At 38.8% G+C, this 12,985-nt stretch overlaps 1 protein-coding gene across 2 annotated transcripts in view; it reads left to right on the forward strand.

Annotated features, from left to right (window-relative positions):
• The window catches only part of LOC122792929 (carboxypeptidase O-like), a 392,520-nt gene that overhangs the window by 217,680 nt on the left and 161,855 nt on the right, over positions 1–12,985 (forward strand). For both annotated transcript variants that reach the window (XM_044060502.1, XM_044060503.1), the window contains exon 8: positions 9,405–9,501. In XM_044060502.1, the coding sequence (XP_043916437.1) occupies positions 9,405–9,501 (97 nt within the window). The remainder of the gene's footprint in view (positions 1–9,404; positions 9,502–12,985) is intronic.

Consider the following 12,985-nt stretch of genomic DNA (forward strand, 5'->3'; position numbering starts at 1 on the left):
AAAATCTTTACCATTTTGATAGGTATGATTTCCTGGTACTAGGCTTCCTTTAGAATGGAAAGCACATCCTTGGGATAGAATGCAGTCCTTGGTGTCAAAACCAAGTCCTTCAGGCTGTTAACCTGACGGTGGATGACAAATCCCTTGTCTTGGCTGAGGAGATCTACCTCATGCATTAGGGTGTAGAATTCTCCCCTTGCTGATTATCAGGAGGAAGAACCAGTGTTGTTTCAGTCAGAAGGGGACCCACTAGGATCATGCTGGGTCTGTCCTCCCTGACTTTTGTCATTACCCTGAGGATTAGGGATAAGTATGGGAATGCATAAAGGAATCAGTTTGTCCATGTGAAGGGGAATGCATCTATTGCCCAAGCTCCTGTTTGCTGTGATCCGGAGCCTTGACAAAACCAAACTGTTGTGCATCCATTTATCTGTAGGTGCTTGTTGGGGGTGAGAGGTGAACCAATCTACTGAGGAATCCCCCACTGTATGGTTACATCCAGGAAGACTGCTCTCCTCAGCATCCATTTGTTTGGCTATAGAAGTCTGTCTAGAGAATCTGCAAGGGTATTGCTCTGACCCTGAATATAAGAAGCTAGGAGGAACAGCCCTATTACTTGAGCCAGCATCCAAATTTTCTTGGAAAGGCTGCATAGAGGGTAAGACAAAGGTAACCCTTGTTTGTTTATGTACGACATCACTATGGTGTTATCTGTCCAGTTGTGCAGGGTCCGTGAGCTTAAGTTTTGCTGAAAAGCTTTTATGGCCAAGTAGACTACTAGTAACTCCCGATTTATATACAGTTTCATCTGCTGGGAATCAAATACTCTGCACTTTCAGGGGACCTAAGTGGGCTGCCCAAGCTATGTATGAACTGTCTGAAATGATGGTCTTGTCTGCTTCTGGTAAATTGAAGTTTGTTCCTGGGTTCTTCTATATGGTGTTCTTCCACTATAGGATTCACTTTTTCAGGCATGGAAGGAGAGCCAGTACGGTTTCCAGGGGTTGGGAATGCTGTTCCCAAACATTTTTCAGAAACTATTGGAATTTCCACATGTGTAACTTTGCAAAATGGGATCATGAGAATGCAGGATGCCATGTTCTCCAATATCCTCAGGAATTCTCTTGCAGTGATGAGCTGCTTTCAAAGCAGAATTGTCAGATAGTCTGTCAAGAAGTCAGTTTTGTCTTGGGGAAGGAAGGCTTTCTGTTGAACCAAATCTATGAGGGGTCCCAAAAAGAGGATCTTTAGTAGAGGAAAGGTTTTGGATTTTTTTAAGATCTAAGGTGACACCTAGCTTCTGAAAACAGTCTACAGGGATCTGTAAGGCATCTAGTGTCTCTGATGTCGATCTTCCCTGAATGAGATAGTCACCTAAGTAGGGATAAATGTAAACCCCTATAGTTCCACAGAGCTTAGATGTGTAGCTTGCCTACACTAAAGGAAAGCTTAAAAGTGATTGACATTTTAAATCTAAATGATAAGTTTCATTTTATTAGCATTTTAGTTACCATCTCTGTTTTTGGGTATTGATTTCTTCATTAACTGCAGTATTCGGGTGAACAGTATAAGTGAGCCAGAATTCAGTGGAGTCATTCTTAATTGATCCGTATAGACCTTTAAATAGCACCCAGAGGTATCCATTGCAAATGGATTTATTGACTTAGTGCATTTATCTAGCTAACAAAACTAACTAACTAACTAACTAACCAACTAACTAACTAACTAACTAACTAACTAACTAACTAACTAACTAACTAACTAACTAACTATCTAGCTAACAAAACTAACTAAAGTTGTGGAGAAACTTTCTTGAGATCCTCTGCAGTCATGGACTCTGAGACAGTATTTGAAAGTTCCTTTATCAAATCTCTCTGCAGATGGGTAAAGTGTGCCAGGTAGTTTAACGACCTCAGCGCAAACATAGCTGAGGCATACACATGCTTTCCAAATATATCCCTTGCTCTGGATTCCTTGTTCGGTGGATATACAGAGGAGCTTTGTTCAGGTAGCTCCTTTTTGGTGACTGCCACCACAACTATAACATCAACAAGGATTCCCTTGCTCTAGTGGGGTCTGTCAGTAGAGGGAACTAAAAATTTGTCTGAATGCTTGGGGATAGATTCAACAGTGTCCGGTTCCTTCCAAGCCTGGTGGGAAATGAGGTCAATGAGTTCATCAGCTGGGGGGGGGGGGGATCACCCAAGATGTAGAAGGTCCAGCACCGAAAGCCTTCAGAAACACTGATTCCTCAGGAGAAAGAAACTGGGAAGACCAGCCACCTTACTGTCTGCAGATTTCAAGGATGACTCTAAAGGAAACATCATCAGATCTTTCTCCCTCATCAATATCAGTGTCTTCCATGAAAGATTCCATGGGTGAGTCTATGTGTCTCCTCATATATGTTCTCTTCTGTGGCTCTTCTTCCATGGGGTAATTGGGAGAAGTATCAGAGGGGGTTTCCTCTGGGGAACCTGTCTGGAAGCTGCCAAGAACTGGTTGTCCCTGTGCAACAGGTCTGATGGGCTCAGAGCTAGGACTCAAAGTGGGGCAGGGGGGGGTAGGATCAAAGATAAGAGAGGATGGCTCTCTGTATAAGAGAAAGCCCTTTCTACCACCTGGAAGACTTACAGATCTGGGGAAACCTCTGCCCCTCTCCTTGGAGCCAAAGCCACCAAAGAAGGAAGGTCACGACTGTTCCTGAATCAGAGCCATCCGGGGAGAATCATATTTGAGCTGCCCTGTGCCGAGGCTCCAAAAGGCAAGGATGGATCTAACAAAGTCAGAGCCAAACCCATCCCCTTGAGTCTGGCACCAACCTTTTGGATCTGAGACCCGCTCAGATCCAAGTGTATCAGAGCAGAGCTGGTCAGGGATACCATCCGAGTTGAGGAGGAATGCTTCCTTGGATCTGATGCTGAACCTCTTGGAGATCTCTCATCCTTGGGCTCTGAAACCATAGGTCAGATTGGAGAAGAAAAAAGCATGGGTTTGGCAGAAGTACTCATGGATCCATTAGAGGACAGAGATGGCAGGATCCCCATCTGGATCTGAGCCCTGAGAAATCTCTGCATCATCCTGTCCACATCTGCCTCTGTCAAGCTCCTTGAAGACCTGGATGATGCTGTGGATGCTGGCCTTGAATGTTTCCTCAGTGTCTGGAACAATTGGGAAAGTAGGGCTGGAGAGACAGGCTTTAAAATGTACTCCAGCATATGACCTCTGCTGATCGGATCCGAAAGTTTAGGATCCAAGAAGGAGGTGGACGGTAAAGGAGATCTCACAGAGGTGGCTGAGCCAGTCAGTCTGAGGGGAGGCCATGGATCCAAGGGTGGGCTGAAGGAACCTTTCTGATCTTTTCTGAAGGTTCTGAAGAAGCTCGCAGAGATTCTGCCAGATGTCGTTTTCTAGACTCCGAGGACACTTGCAACACTTTGAAGGGGGTTTGAGCCCTGTGAGAAGCTGGAAGTAAGCCGTTTAATTAATTAATTTGTTACATCTGTGAGAGAGTGCCCTAGGGTTGAAGGAGGCACAAATGTCATCGGGAGACTTGAGATGATCAGCTCCCAGACAATACATGCACTTATTGTGAGCATCAGTGTTCAGGATCTTATGCCCACAAGAAGAGCACTTCTTGAAACCCGTAGGTTTCTCAGAGATTTTAGCAGATAGAAAAAAAAACAGTAAACCAAAAGAGAAAAAGCTATATCCACACAGCGGTACATATTTATTAAGAAGTATAAATGATTTAAAAGATCAAATAAAATGGATAAGTACTTTAGGAAATTCTTCTTCAGATCCATGAATGCATTCTTCCAATTCAAAGCATATAAAGGGGTTTAACCAATCAAAATCATCTCCTGAGCCAATGCCTTCTCAGTACTGGTTTTAAATGTACAATCCCATTTAAACCTGGTTCACAGTCAGCTCTCATGTCTACGATCCATTGAACCTTTCTTAACTCAGTAATATTCCTCAAATCTCCTCTTCTTAGACTATCTTTAATAACATCTAGCATCATAAAATGAAAACTATGACCAGGAAGTCATATAATGTGTTGGGACAAAGCATTTGCATTAATTTTATGCTTGATGTCATTTAAGTGTCTTCACATTTCTAGTATTACAGTCTGCAGAAATATCCAGATTATGCTCCTTCCTGGTAACTGGATGTATGAATTTATTATGAACATTGATATACAGACATGCTTTACATCTACCACATCTAAAAGTTCCTTGCCTCTTATTAGTTGATCTATCAGTATTACTTCTTTCCCCACAAAGAAGTTGTTTCAAGTTATATCTGTTCTTAAAGTAAAATCTCGGGGTGTCTCCTACTATTCGTCTGATCTTTTCATCTGCTGTTAATATTTTCCTCAGATAGATAGCAAATGCTGGATGTGTGATGGCAGTGAGTTAATTAGGAACATATGTTTTGGGAATGTAATGAGGTGTCAGATTTCAAAAATTCCCTACAGAGTGTTTTGTCAGAAATGTTGGGGAAACAAATTGTAACCGAGAAAAATGATTCTTTTGAGCTGGGGCACAGGGTCTAAATTGCCTAAAGCTAGTAATGTCTTTCTACATTTAATGCTACTGGCTGCCAAAAAAGCAATTACTATAAAATGGAAATCAAAATCTAAACCAACCATAACTGAAGTAGTGAATATTGTAAAGGAGATAAAATAATTGGAGGCAGGATCCTTAGAAAAAGTAATGACACATACCACATCAAAACATTACAATGTAAGTGAACAGAGCACTAGTCACTTACTCTGCAACAGTCCTATGAACCACAGATCACCTAAGACTAACAGCAACCAATAAAACTAAACTTCAGTGAAATGCTGCATAAATCAAATTCGATGAGTGAGCTCAAAGAAGACTACTACACCTCTTTTGAAAAGTAAGTTTAATCCATTACGAGATCTGAAAAGTCTTTGCTTGGCTGAAAACTGGATCCAAGGAGTATGTTTTTTTGTTTAACTAGGCTTGGTTCATAAACTGATTTTGAGTTTGGAGAGCTTTGTTTCAAGATTCATTCTTGGAAGGGTGGGGATGGTTACATAAAAAAAATTGTTGGCAGCATACAGAAGGATTCTGATGTAAAGTATTACATGAATATGGGAATAAATGAATGGAAAGAATTTAACAGAAGACAGTACAGAAGCTTGGGGCATGCCATTATTAAGGATGATGTAGTGGAAACGATGGACCCAATTTTTATAAAAAAGGATCTGCTCTGAAGGAAACTGGAGAATCATTATACATCTTTATTGTTGAAGCCAACCTACTGGAGAGTGAGACCGATGATACAGTCATTTACTAAATCTAATGCCTTGGTGTGGTCAAAAAAGATATCTCCTGCAAGGAATATCCCCTGCAAGGAGACCATTATATACAACCTGGAGGAAGTCATCAGTGAGGATCTAGACAGAAATCATGGTGTTTCATGAAAAATCTGGAGAGAAACCCATACTTTTGAATGCATTCACTTGCTTAGGTGCATTTCACTATAATAAACACTGACTAATGAACAACACAAGCTATAGCTGCCCTATGTGTACAAAAATGTATAAAATAAGCAAACATTAAAAAAAGAACAACATATTCATGAGGAATGGAGGTAAGTTCCGTAACATCCATGTAGGTGGCACCACCATCCTCTTTATTATTCTAAATTCCAAGCTCAAATCAATTTAGAGAAAGAGTAATCTCTAAAACTCAAGAACTGCACAATATTGAAAGCAAAATCAAATGTGAAAAGCATAATCCAATACACATCCACAGCCCTTACCTGTTGTAAACCCACTACATCTTCAAGGCAATTGTTCACATGCTTAAGAAAACCATAACTCAGCTGTCAAGTTTATGGAACACATCAAGCCTTCCAGGAAACTGAAATAATGTACAAGGTGAAGGAAACTCAAAGAACATAACTCAGCTATGTAAAGAAATGGCTCCGCTGCCAAAATCTGTATTAGACAAATACTATATTCCTCAATACAGCTGAGTAAATGTAACTAAAATGCTTTTAATGAATAAATGATGATTCACTCACTTATGATTTGATAACTAACAGGTGAAAACAATTTGGTGTGTATATGTTTTTCAGGATTTATTGAAAACTTGAAGACCAGAAATGGGGGTGGATATTTGCTACGGACTGCAAATATGAGAAGTTAAGTACTAGATACATGACAGTAGCTTTCAGGTAACAGGCAAAGTCTTTTGGGATATTGGTAGATTAAAATGTGTTGTAGGGGGTCCCAAAGAATGCTTTAAATCATTTAATAAATCATGGGGAGAGAGGCTATTTAAGTGTGGGAAACTGTGACAGGGAATCTGTTTGATAAGATTGTCAATGGCTCTGAGAGAGATTATTTTGAAGTGGAATGTAAATATATATACTGAGAGATTAAGAAGAGAGTAGTCTGAAGGAGTTTAACTGGGGCCTTCAGGAGAGTGGGAAAGCATTGACAATTTGTACAGGAACTGCTTGATGGTAGCTAGACAACAGGAGGTGTTATTGGGAAAAGGTTCAAACTAGTACATTTAATGGTACTCCCAGTAAAGGAGTTGATTTCTTTCTAAGAACATGTTGAACTACTAAAATGTGAAACGTATATTATGGAACTAGGCAGTGTTATATCACAATATGGCTTTTTTAGCAGCACCATTAAGGCAAAATAATCTATCATTTAGAGACTTCTGAGATTAGCTTTCCAGCTGTTCCAACCTACATTCTTGAAGTTGAATATCAATAGGTGTTCTTTTGTCATCCAGTTATCATTTAGTTATGAGAAGCATGTAAAAGTTTTGGAGCTAATTAAGCAGATCAAATAGGAGGGTGGATGTGGTATTGGCTTGCTAGCTTGGTGAAGAGATGAATGAAAACAAGTGCTGAAAGTACATTATTGGTATAGTACTGAGGCATTTATCTTATGTTTTTCAAGTAGAGTGGGTTGCAGAATAATTAAGAGACATGTTCAAGGTTCTGTGAGAGTGATCCCTAATATTTGGAAACTGAGGCAAAAAGTGAATATTTTTTTTCAATAAGGGAATTCATGTTCCAAGTATAGCTGAATCCAGAGGCTGGTTAAACCGTTCAGGTTAGGGTTACAACATGGTTGGCTAAAGCAATGGGAATGATATTTTACTGGGACCAGACATGCTGATGTTAAAGTCTCCTAAATTTGCAGAGTTTTGTTTACAATCAACTGACTGTAACAATAGGTAAAGTGATTCTAAAACAAGCATCAGTTGTGGAGCTGGAAGGAGCTAGAAAGGAGAGATACAATACATTTTTGTCAATTTGTTGAAACTATCTCTGTAATACCCGTTTGGGGTCATGGTTATTGTCAGAATCAGAATGAGCAAGAAACCTAACTGCAATTTAGACTTATACAACAGAGGTATTTTGTTGTATCCTGGCTAGAAATATCGTGGTATCCAGGAAAACTTGAAAGAGGCAAGGAGAGCCCCTTTAAACCAAGACTCGGTAATGGCAATAATGTCATCAGTGGTGGATTAAGCATAAGTCCAGGAAGTCAGGTTTGTTAGTGATGCTATTACTACAGATATGACATCCTTTGAGCAATATTTTGGGAGGGCAGTGGGTATTAGGTGTGTATGGAATATCTACAGTCATTTGAAATTTAAGTGACTGGATGGAACACTGCATGAAACAAACTCTCCAAACTACAGTTCCCAGAATGGTTTGCGTACTTAGGGAGATCACAGCTGTACAGGACCATGTTTCTTTCTTACTGGGTTATTATTTTTTTCTTTCCCCAATTTTGTGCAATTCTGGAATTAGTATATGTAAGTAAGACAGTATGGAGCAAAATCTGCCCTGGGGAAATCCTGGGGGTTTGTCCCTAAAAATGATTTTTGTGATTTTGTTTGCAAGTTTATCACGTATGATTTTGGAAAGTTTGGAATGGGTGCTTTGATTGCAACAGCATTTCCTTCAAAATCTTGTAGTGGATTAGGGGTGTAAGTTTTTCTAAATGTATAGGTGATGTCTAGATTGGGATGTATTCTTCCATAAAGCAGGATTAGTAATAGCAGGTGTCAAAAATAAGGAATTTTATATTGTTGTTCTATGTTGATGTCTACCCTTATGCATAATGGAATGAACTGTTATGGGTACTTAGAGGGGAAACATTTGAAGGTATGGGGAGACTAGGATTAGGTAAGTACCTGAGGGTGAGAAGATGCTGCTTGTTACATATATTAGGAAGAGAAATATAAACAGAGATCAAGACTGAAAGGTGAAAGCAAAATTTTCTTCAAGCGTTGTGATTTGGTACCAGCTGACAAGTGGAGTACCTCAGGGTTCAGTACTGGGTTCGCTCTTGTTTGGCAACTACTTCTCTGAAGTACAGCCCAACACTAAGGGACTCTGGCTAACAAAGCTCGCAGATTACTGCAAACTGGGAGCCATTATTGAACCCCCAAATGATGTGGATATTCTACAAAAGGGCCTTACAGAAACAGATCCTTGGTGCCAGAGCCATGTATAGTTATCCCCTTTAGGAAAAAACATGTACCCATGAATTACCACATAGGTGGCTGTACACTAAACACCGAAAGTGTGATAAGAGACTTAGGGACACAGGTGGACAGTGGTCTCACCTTCAATAATCACATTGTCACAACAGTCAGGAAATCCTTCTATGTAGCACACCTCATCATTAAGGGCTTTTCATCCAGAAAAAAGGAGGTCATTGCCCCACTGTGCTCATCCTTCATTAGACCCATTATAGAATACAGCGCCCCATTTGGTATGCACCTCTCAAGACATCCGCAACAACTGGAGAGGCCGCAGAAATACCTCACTAAAAGAATCACAGGCCTAAAGCAGATGCCCTATGCTGACCATCTAAAAAAACTCCAGCTATACTCTGTCACATATCGTCTACTCAGAGGCCATCTCTGCTTAACATACAAGGCCATGTCAAACCCAGAGCTGTTGGACATGCTACACTTAAAGAAATCCCAATCCCTCAGAGTCACATGCTCCAGGGATCTAAACTTTGTCATCACAATGAACAAAACATGCTGGAGGGATAGGTTCCTGACCCAGAGACTCCCCAGACTCTGGAATAGACTGCCGATACATGTCAAGCAGAGCGCCTCTTTGGCCCTCTTCAAAAGGAACCTTGATGATTGGATGGGAGATAGGAAATTCACCCTGGGGTTCATGTCAGTCACCTTGCTAGACAGGGATCCAGGGAAGTAAATATTGTGGGAAGAAATAGCAGAGAATTGTTATGGCTAGGCTTGTATAGGCCCTAGGGCCGATAGCCTAGTACCAACCTATGAACTTATGAATGAATTTGCTGAGTATTTCATCTGCTTGTGTAATTTGATGTTTATCCTTTCTGTCCCTTTGCTTAGGATCGACTATGGAGAAAATCAAGATCTCCACCACCATATGAAAATTGTACTTGCTACGGTACTGATCTCAACAGGAATTTTGATTCTCATTGGTGCAGTAAGTTGGATTTTTATTTTTACTTACATGAATACAGATTACATCATTTTCTTATAACAGCAACTCCATCATGGACAGAAGCTCTCACTGCTGGATTTGAACCTCATGCACTGCCAGTTCTGCCTGGTCAAGGTCATGAATATAGACATAGCACTGCCAAGTAATGGCTTGCTCTTATTTTTTACTGCCTTAGTTATACTTAAAGAAGTAACTTGTGATATCTTAACAGAAACGAAGAAACTATTTTTTATTTGATCAACAGTAAAAATGTTCATTCCTGATTGGTCAGCAGACATTAATTGTGGGATGGTTGCTACTGGCTTTGTCAAAGAGTCCTGGTACTTTGAATACAACATTGTTATCTGTAGCCTGATACAAAATGAATCTCAATTTGCAAAAGACACATAGCAGTCACAATTGCTTTCAGTAAAAGCCAGTTCCATCTTAACTGTAAGATTTCAGAAAAATCTGAAGAAATTAGGAAGAACTGATGATTCTTTAGGTTATTAGTCTACTAATCACATGTAATCCACATCTTTGAAATAGGTTTACATTTCCGATCAAAGCAGAAATCAAGTCTTGGCTTTCATGTCATCTTTTGTAAGCAGAAGACTTATTGTTTGCCTTACTCTGTAAATATTTCACCAGCTGAAAAAATGGAATTGGGTTGTCTTGGTCCCTATTGGAAGTACAGACTTGATAATGCAAGCCCAAATACTTAAAAAATAAAGTCTGATGTGCACAGAATAACTGCAAAAGTCAGAATATGTCTGTTATATTATACAGTTTAATTGTTTTTTCAATGGGGGGTTCTTCTTTGTTTCTCAATGTGGGGGCCTGTGTCCCCAAACCCCTTCTGTATCTAAAGCCAAGATGGCTGCAATTGATGTAGAAGGAATATGCTAAGATGCTGCTGTCTCTAAGTTAGCATTTATTATCCCATTCAAATTTCTACATTTCTGGGGATTACAGTTACATTCTCCAACATTCAATGGGAATGTGGATGGGCTTGTTTTGATTGCCTCTGCAAAGCATTTCCATTTAAAAACAAATGAATTGTATTCATTTTACAATATTGGCCTAGTTTTCTGTTACAATAATCTTATAAGATATTGTAAGATATTTGGAGTTATGTAATAAATCCACATCTAGGTCCTGCAGACATTCAGCATAAATCCGTACACCATGCAGTATATTTGAATACACAGCTTGTATATAGTCATCTATAAAAAACTGCATTTTCCTACTTATCCAATATGGGCATGAAAGATATTTGGAGTTATGTAATAAACCCACTTCTAGATCGCATTGACTCTCACTATAAAGCCTTACTTACATCATGCAATATATTTGATTGCATAGGTGGTATATCACCAACTATAAAATGCTGTGTTTTCTTAATTATTCTATAAGAGCATGTCTGGGTATACTTCTGCATATCTGTAATTTTTCTGTATACGGTTCTTGAGAAGTTAAACATTTAGTTGCAAGTACTGATTCACTTAAAAGGAATCCTTATGGAAAACTCCACCTTGGAACTCAAAAATTTGTTTTTTTTTCATTGTGTCTTTGTTTTTTGAGCTATTTTAATCAGTCAGGATCACTCTGTATGCTTCTTACAACATTGTAATTTGCTTTTCCTCAAACTGGCTGTCATTGGGTAAGCCATATTAAAGAGAACTTGTTGTACAGCTTTCATGTCTCCTTCTCAGATTATGTTTAAAGTCTTCTTTATACCAGTCATGTTAGACATAAGGATGTTGTTTTCCCATCTCCTTCACATACAGTAGAAGTACTGTGAGTCACAGGCATCTTACACACTTTCTGTAACAGGAATGCATGATTTTTTTCTTGAATGCCCATCATATACTGTTCTCGCAGAGCTTGCTTTATGCTATTCACCGCAGTTGCACGCCTCCTGCCAAAGAAAGTAATTAAACAGCAGGCTTTTATAAGGATTGTCTGTTTGCAATCCTAAAAGCAGCACTGACAGGCCTCCACACACACTCTTTCTGAGGTGTCAAAGGTATTATTGCAATCCAGGAGCTATTACCCAACACTTCTAAAAATTGTTCTGTTGTTCACCAGTGTTAGCAACAGGAAAATGATTTTTTTTTATTTTTTAAACTTTGAATGCTAGAGAAATGTGTTTGCTGTTTTTTGCTCAAAAATGTTTTAACTGCAGAAAAAAGTATTTTTTCATCCATCTGTTCTTAAATTTCTGGTGTTATGAGATTTATTTTTAAATGAGGCACAAATGCCTTTGTGCACCACATTTTCCCATTTCTTGTTACATTGCTACCCCTTGACTTGTTCCAATGCAGCATATCAACATTTCATCAAAACTGTAAACTTTGACTATGGCAAATTAGTAGTTTTGTGCTGTCTGCAAGATTAAAACACATACAAGAATATCTCATACAAATAGACAATGATACAAAAATGTGATCAACTATTAGGGTTATCCCTTGGTTTTGGATGCCCAAAGAGGGACATTCTTACTGAAACTTGAGATTCTGCAGGACAAACATTGCCATCAACCAATGGAAAAACAAATATTTTCATCTTATCACAAAAAATCAAGACTGTGTTGTGTAATAGTCTTTGTTTATACTACTTTATATCATATTAAGATGACTTAAAGGTAGTATCACAGTTTTCTGTAACATTAGAAAAAATATTTTTGTGATGTATCTAGACACTTTCCATTTTTCATGCCCCCCTCTCTACAGGCCAGTCCAGCTCAGGACTGTCCTGCACAAAGAGGGAAAAGTAGGTGGGCTAGCTCTTCCTGTGATTACAAGGCAAGAAATGAATGTTTTATCAAATGTAGGCAGGGTTTTAGTAGCTAAAACATACTGCAGGGAGAAAATAAGGTAAAAGGTTGATGTAAACTGTAGGTGAGAGGGTAGTTTTCTTTTAAAATTATAACCTCCATATAGTAATTAAAAGTACATCCATTAACCATTTGTATTAAGCAGATGCAGATTCTTCTGTACCTTCCAACAGTTCAAAGTACCTGGGGATTAATCTACCCAGATCAGTACTATACAGGCTCCATTTTAATAAGTTGCTGCTAAGGACATAATATTGTACGTGTCTGAGCAAAGGTCAAAAACAGTCTGTCTGACTATGAGACGACAACTGACAGTGCAGACCTAAATCAGAGCAGAGTTGTTACTGGCATATCCAAGACACTATAAGTAAGTAAAAATTACTACTTATTTAAAATAGTATCTCTCAAGCATTACCTACAGTTAATACAGCTAATATTAGTTTGGGTAATAACTATCATTAATGTTATCATTAAAACACTATGTAATATATGCGGAATGCAAAGTATGCTTTGAAATTGAAAAAAAAAATCAAAATTATATCAGAAAGAAGCCTATAGCATACTAAATAATAAAAGTGTGGCAGAGGATAGTAATTAGCATTTTTAAAACTTGTGAATAATTAAAGGTGCACACAACTTCAGGCCACC

This window comes from Protopterus annectens, chromosome 2.part0, assembly GCF_019279795.1.
Source record: "Protopterus annectens isolate FY-2018-M chromosome 2.part0, PAN1.0, whole genome shotgun sequence".
NCBI classification, from domain to species: Eukaryota; Metazoa; Chordata; order Ceratodontiformes; family Protopteridae; genus Protopterus; species Protopterus annectens.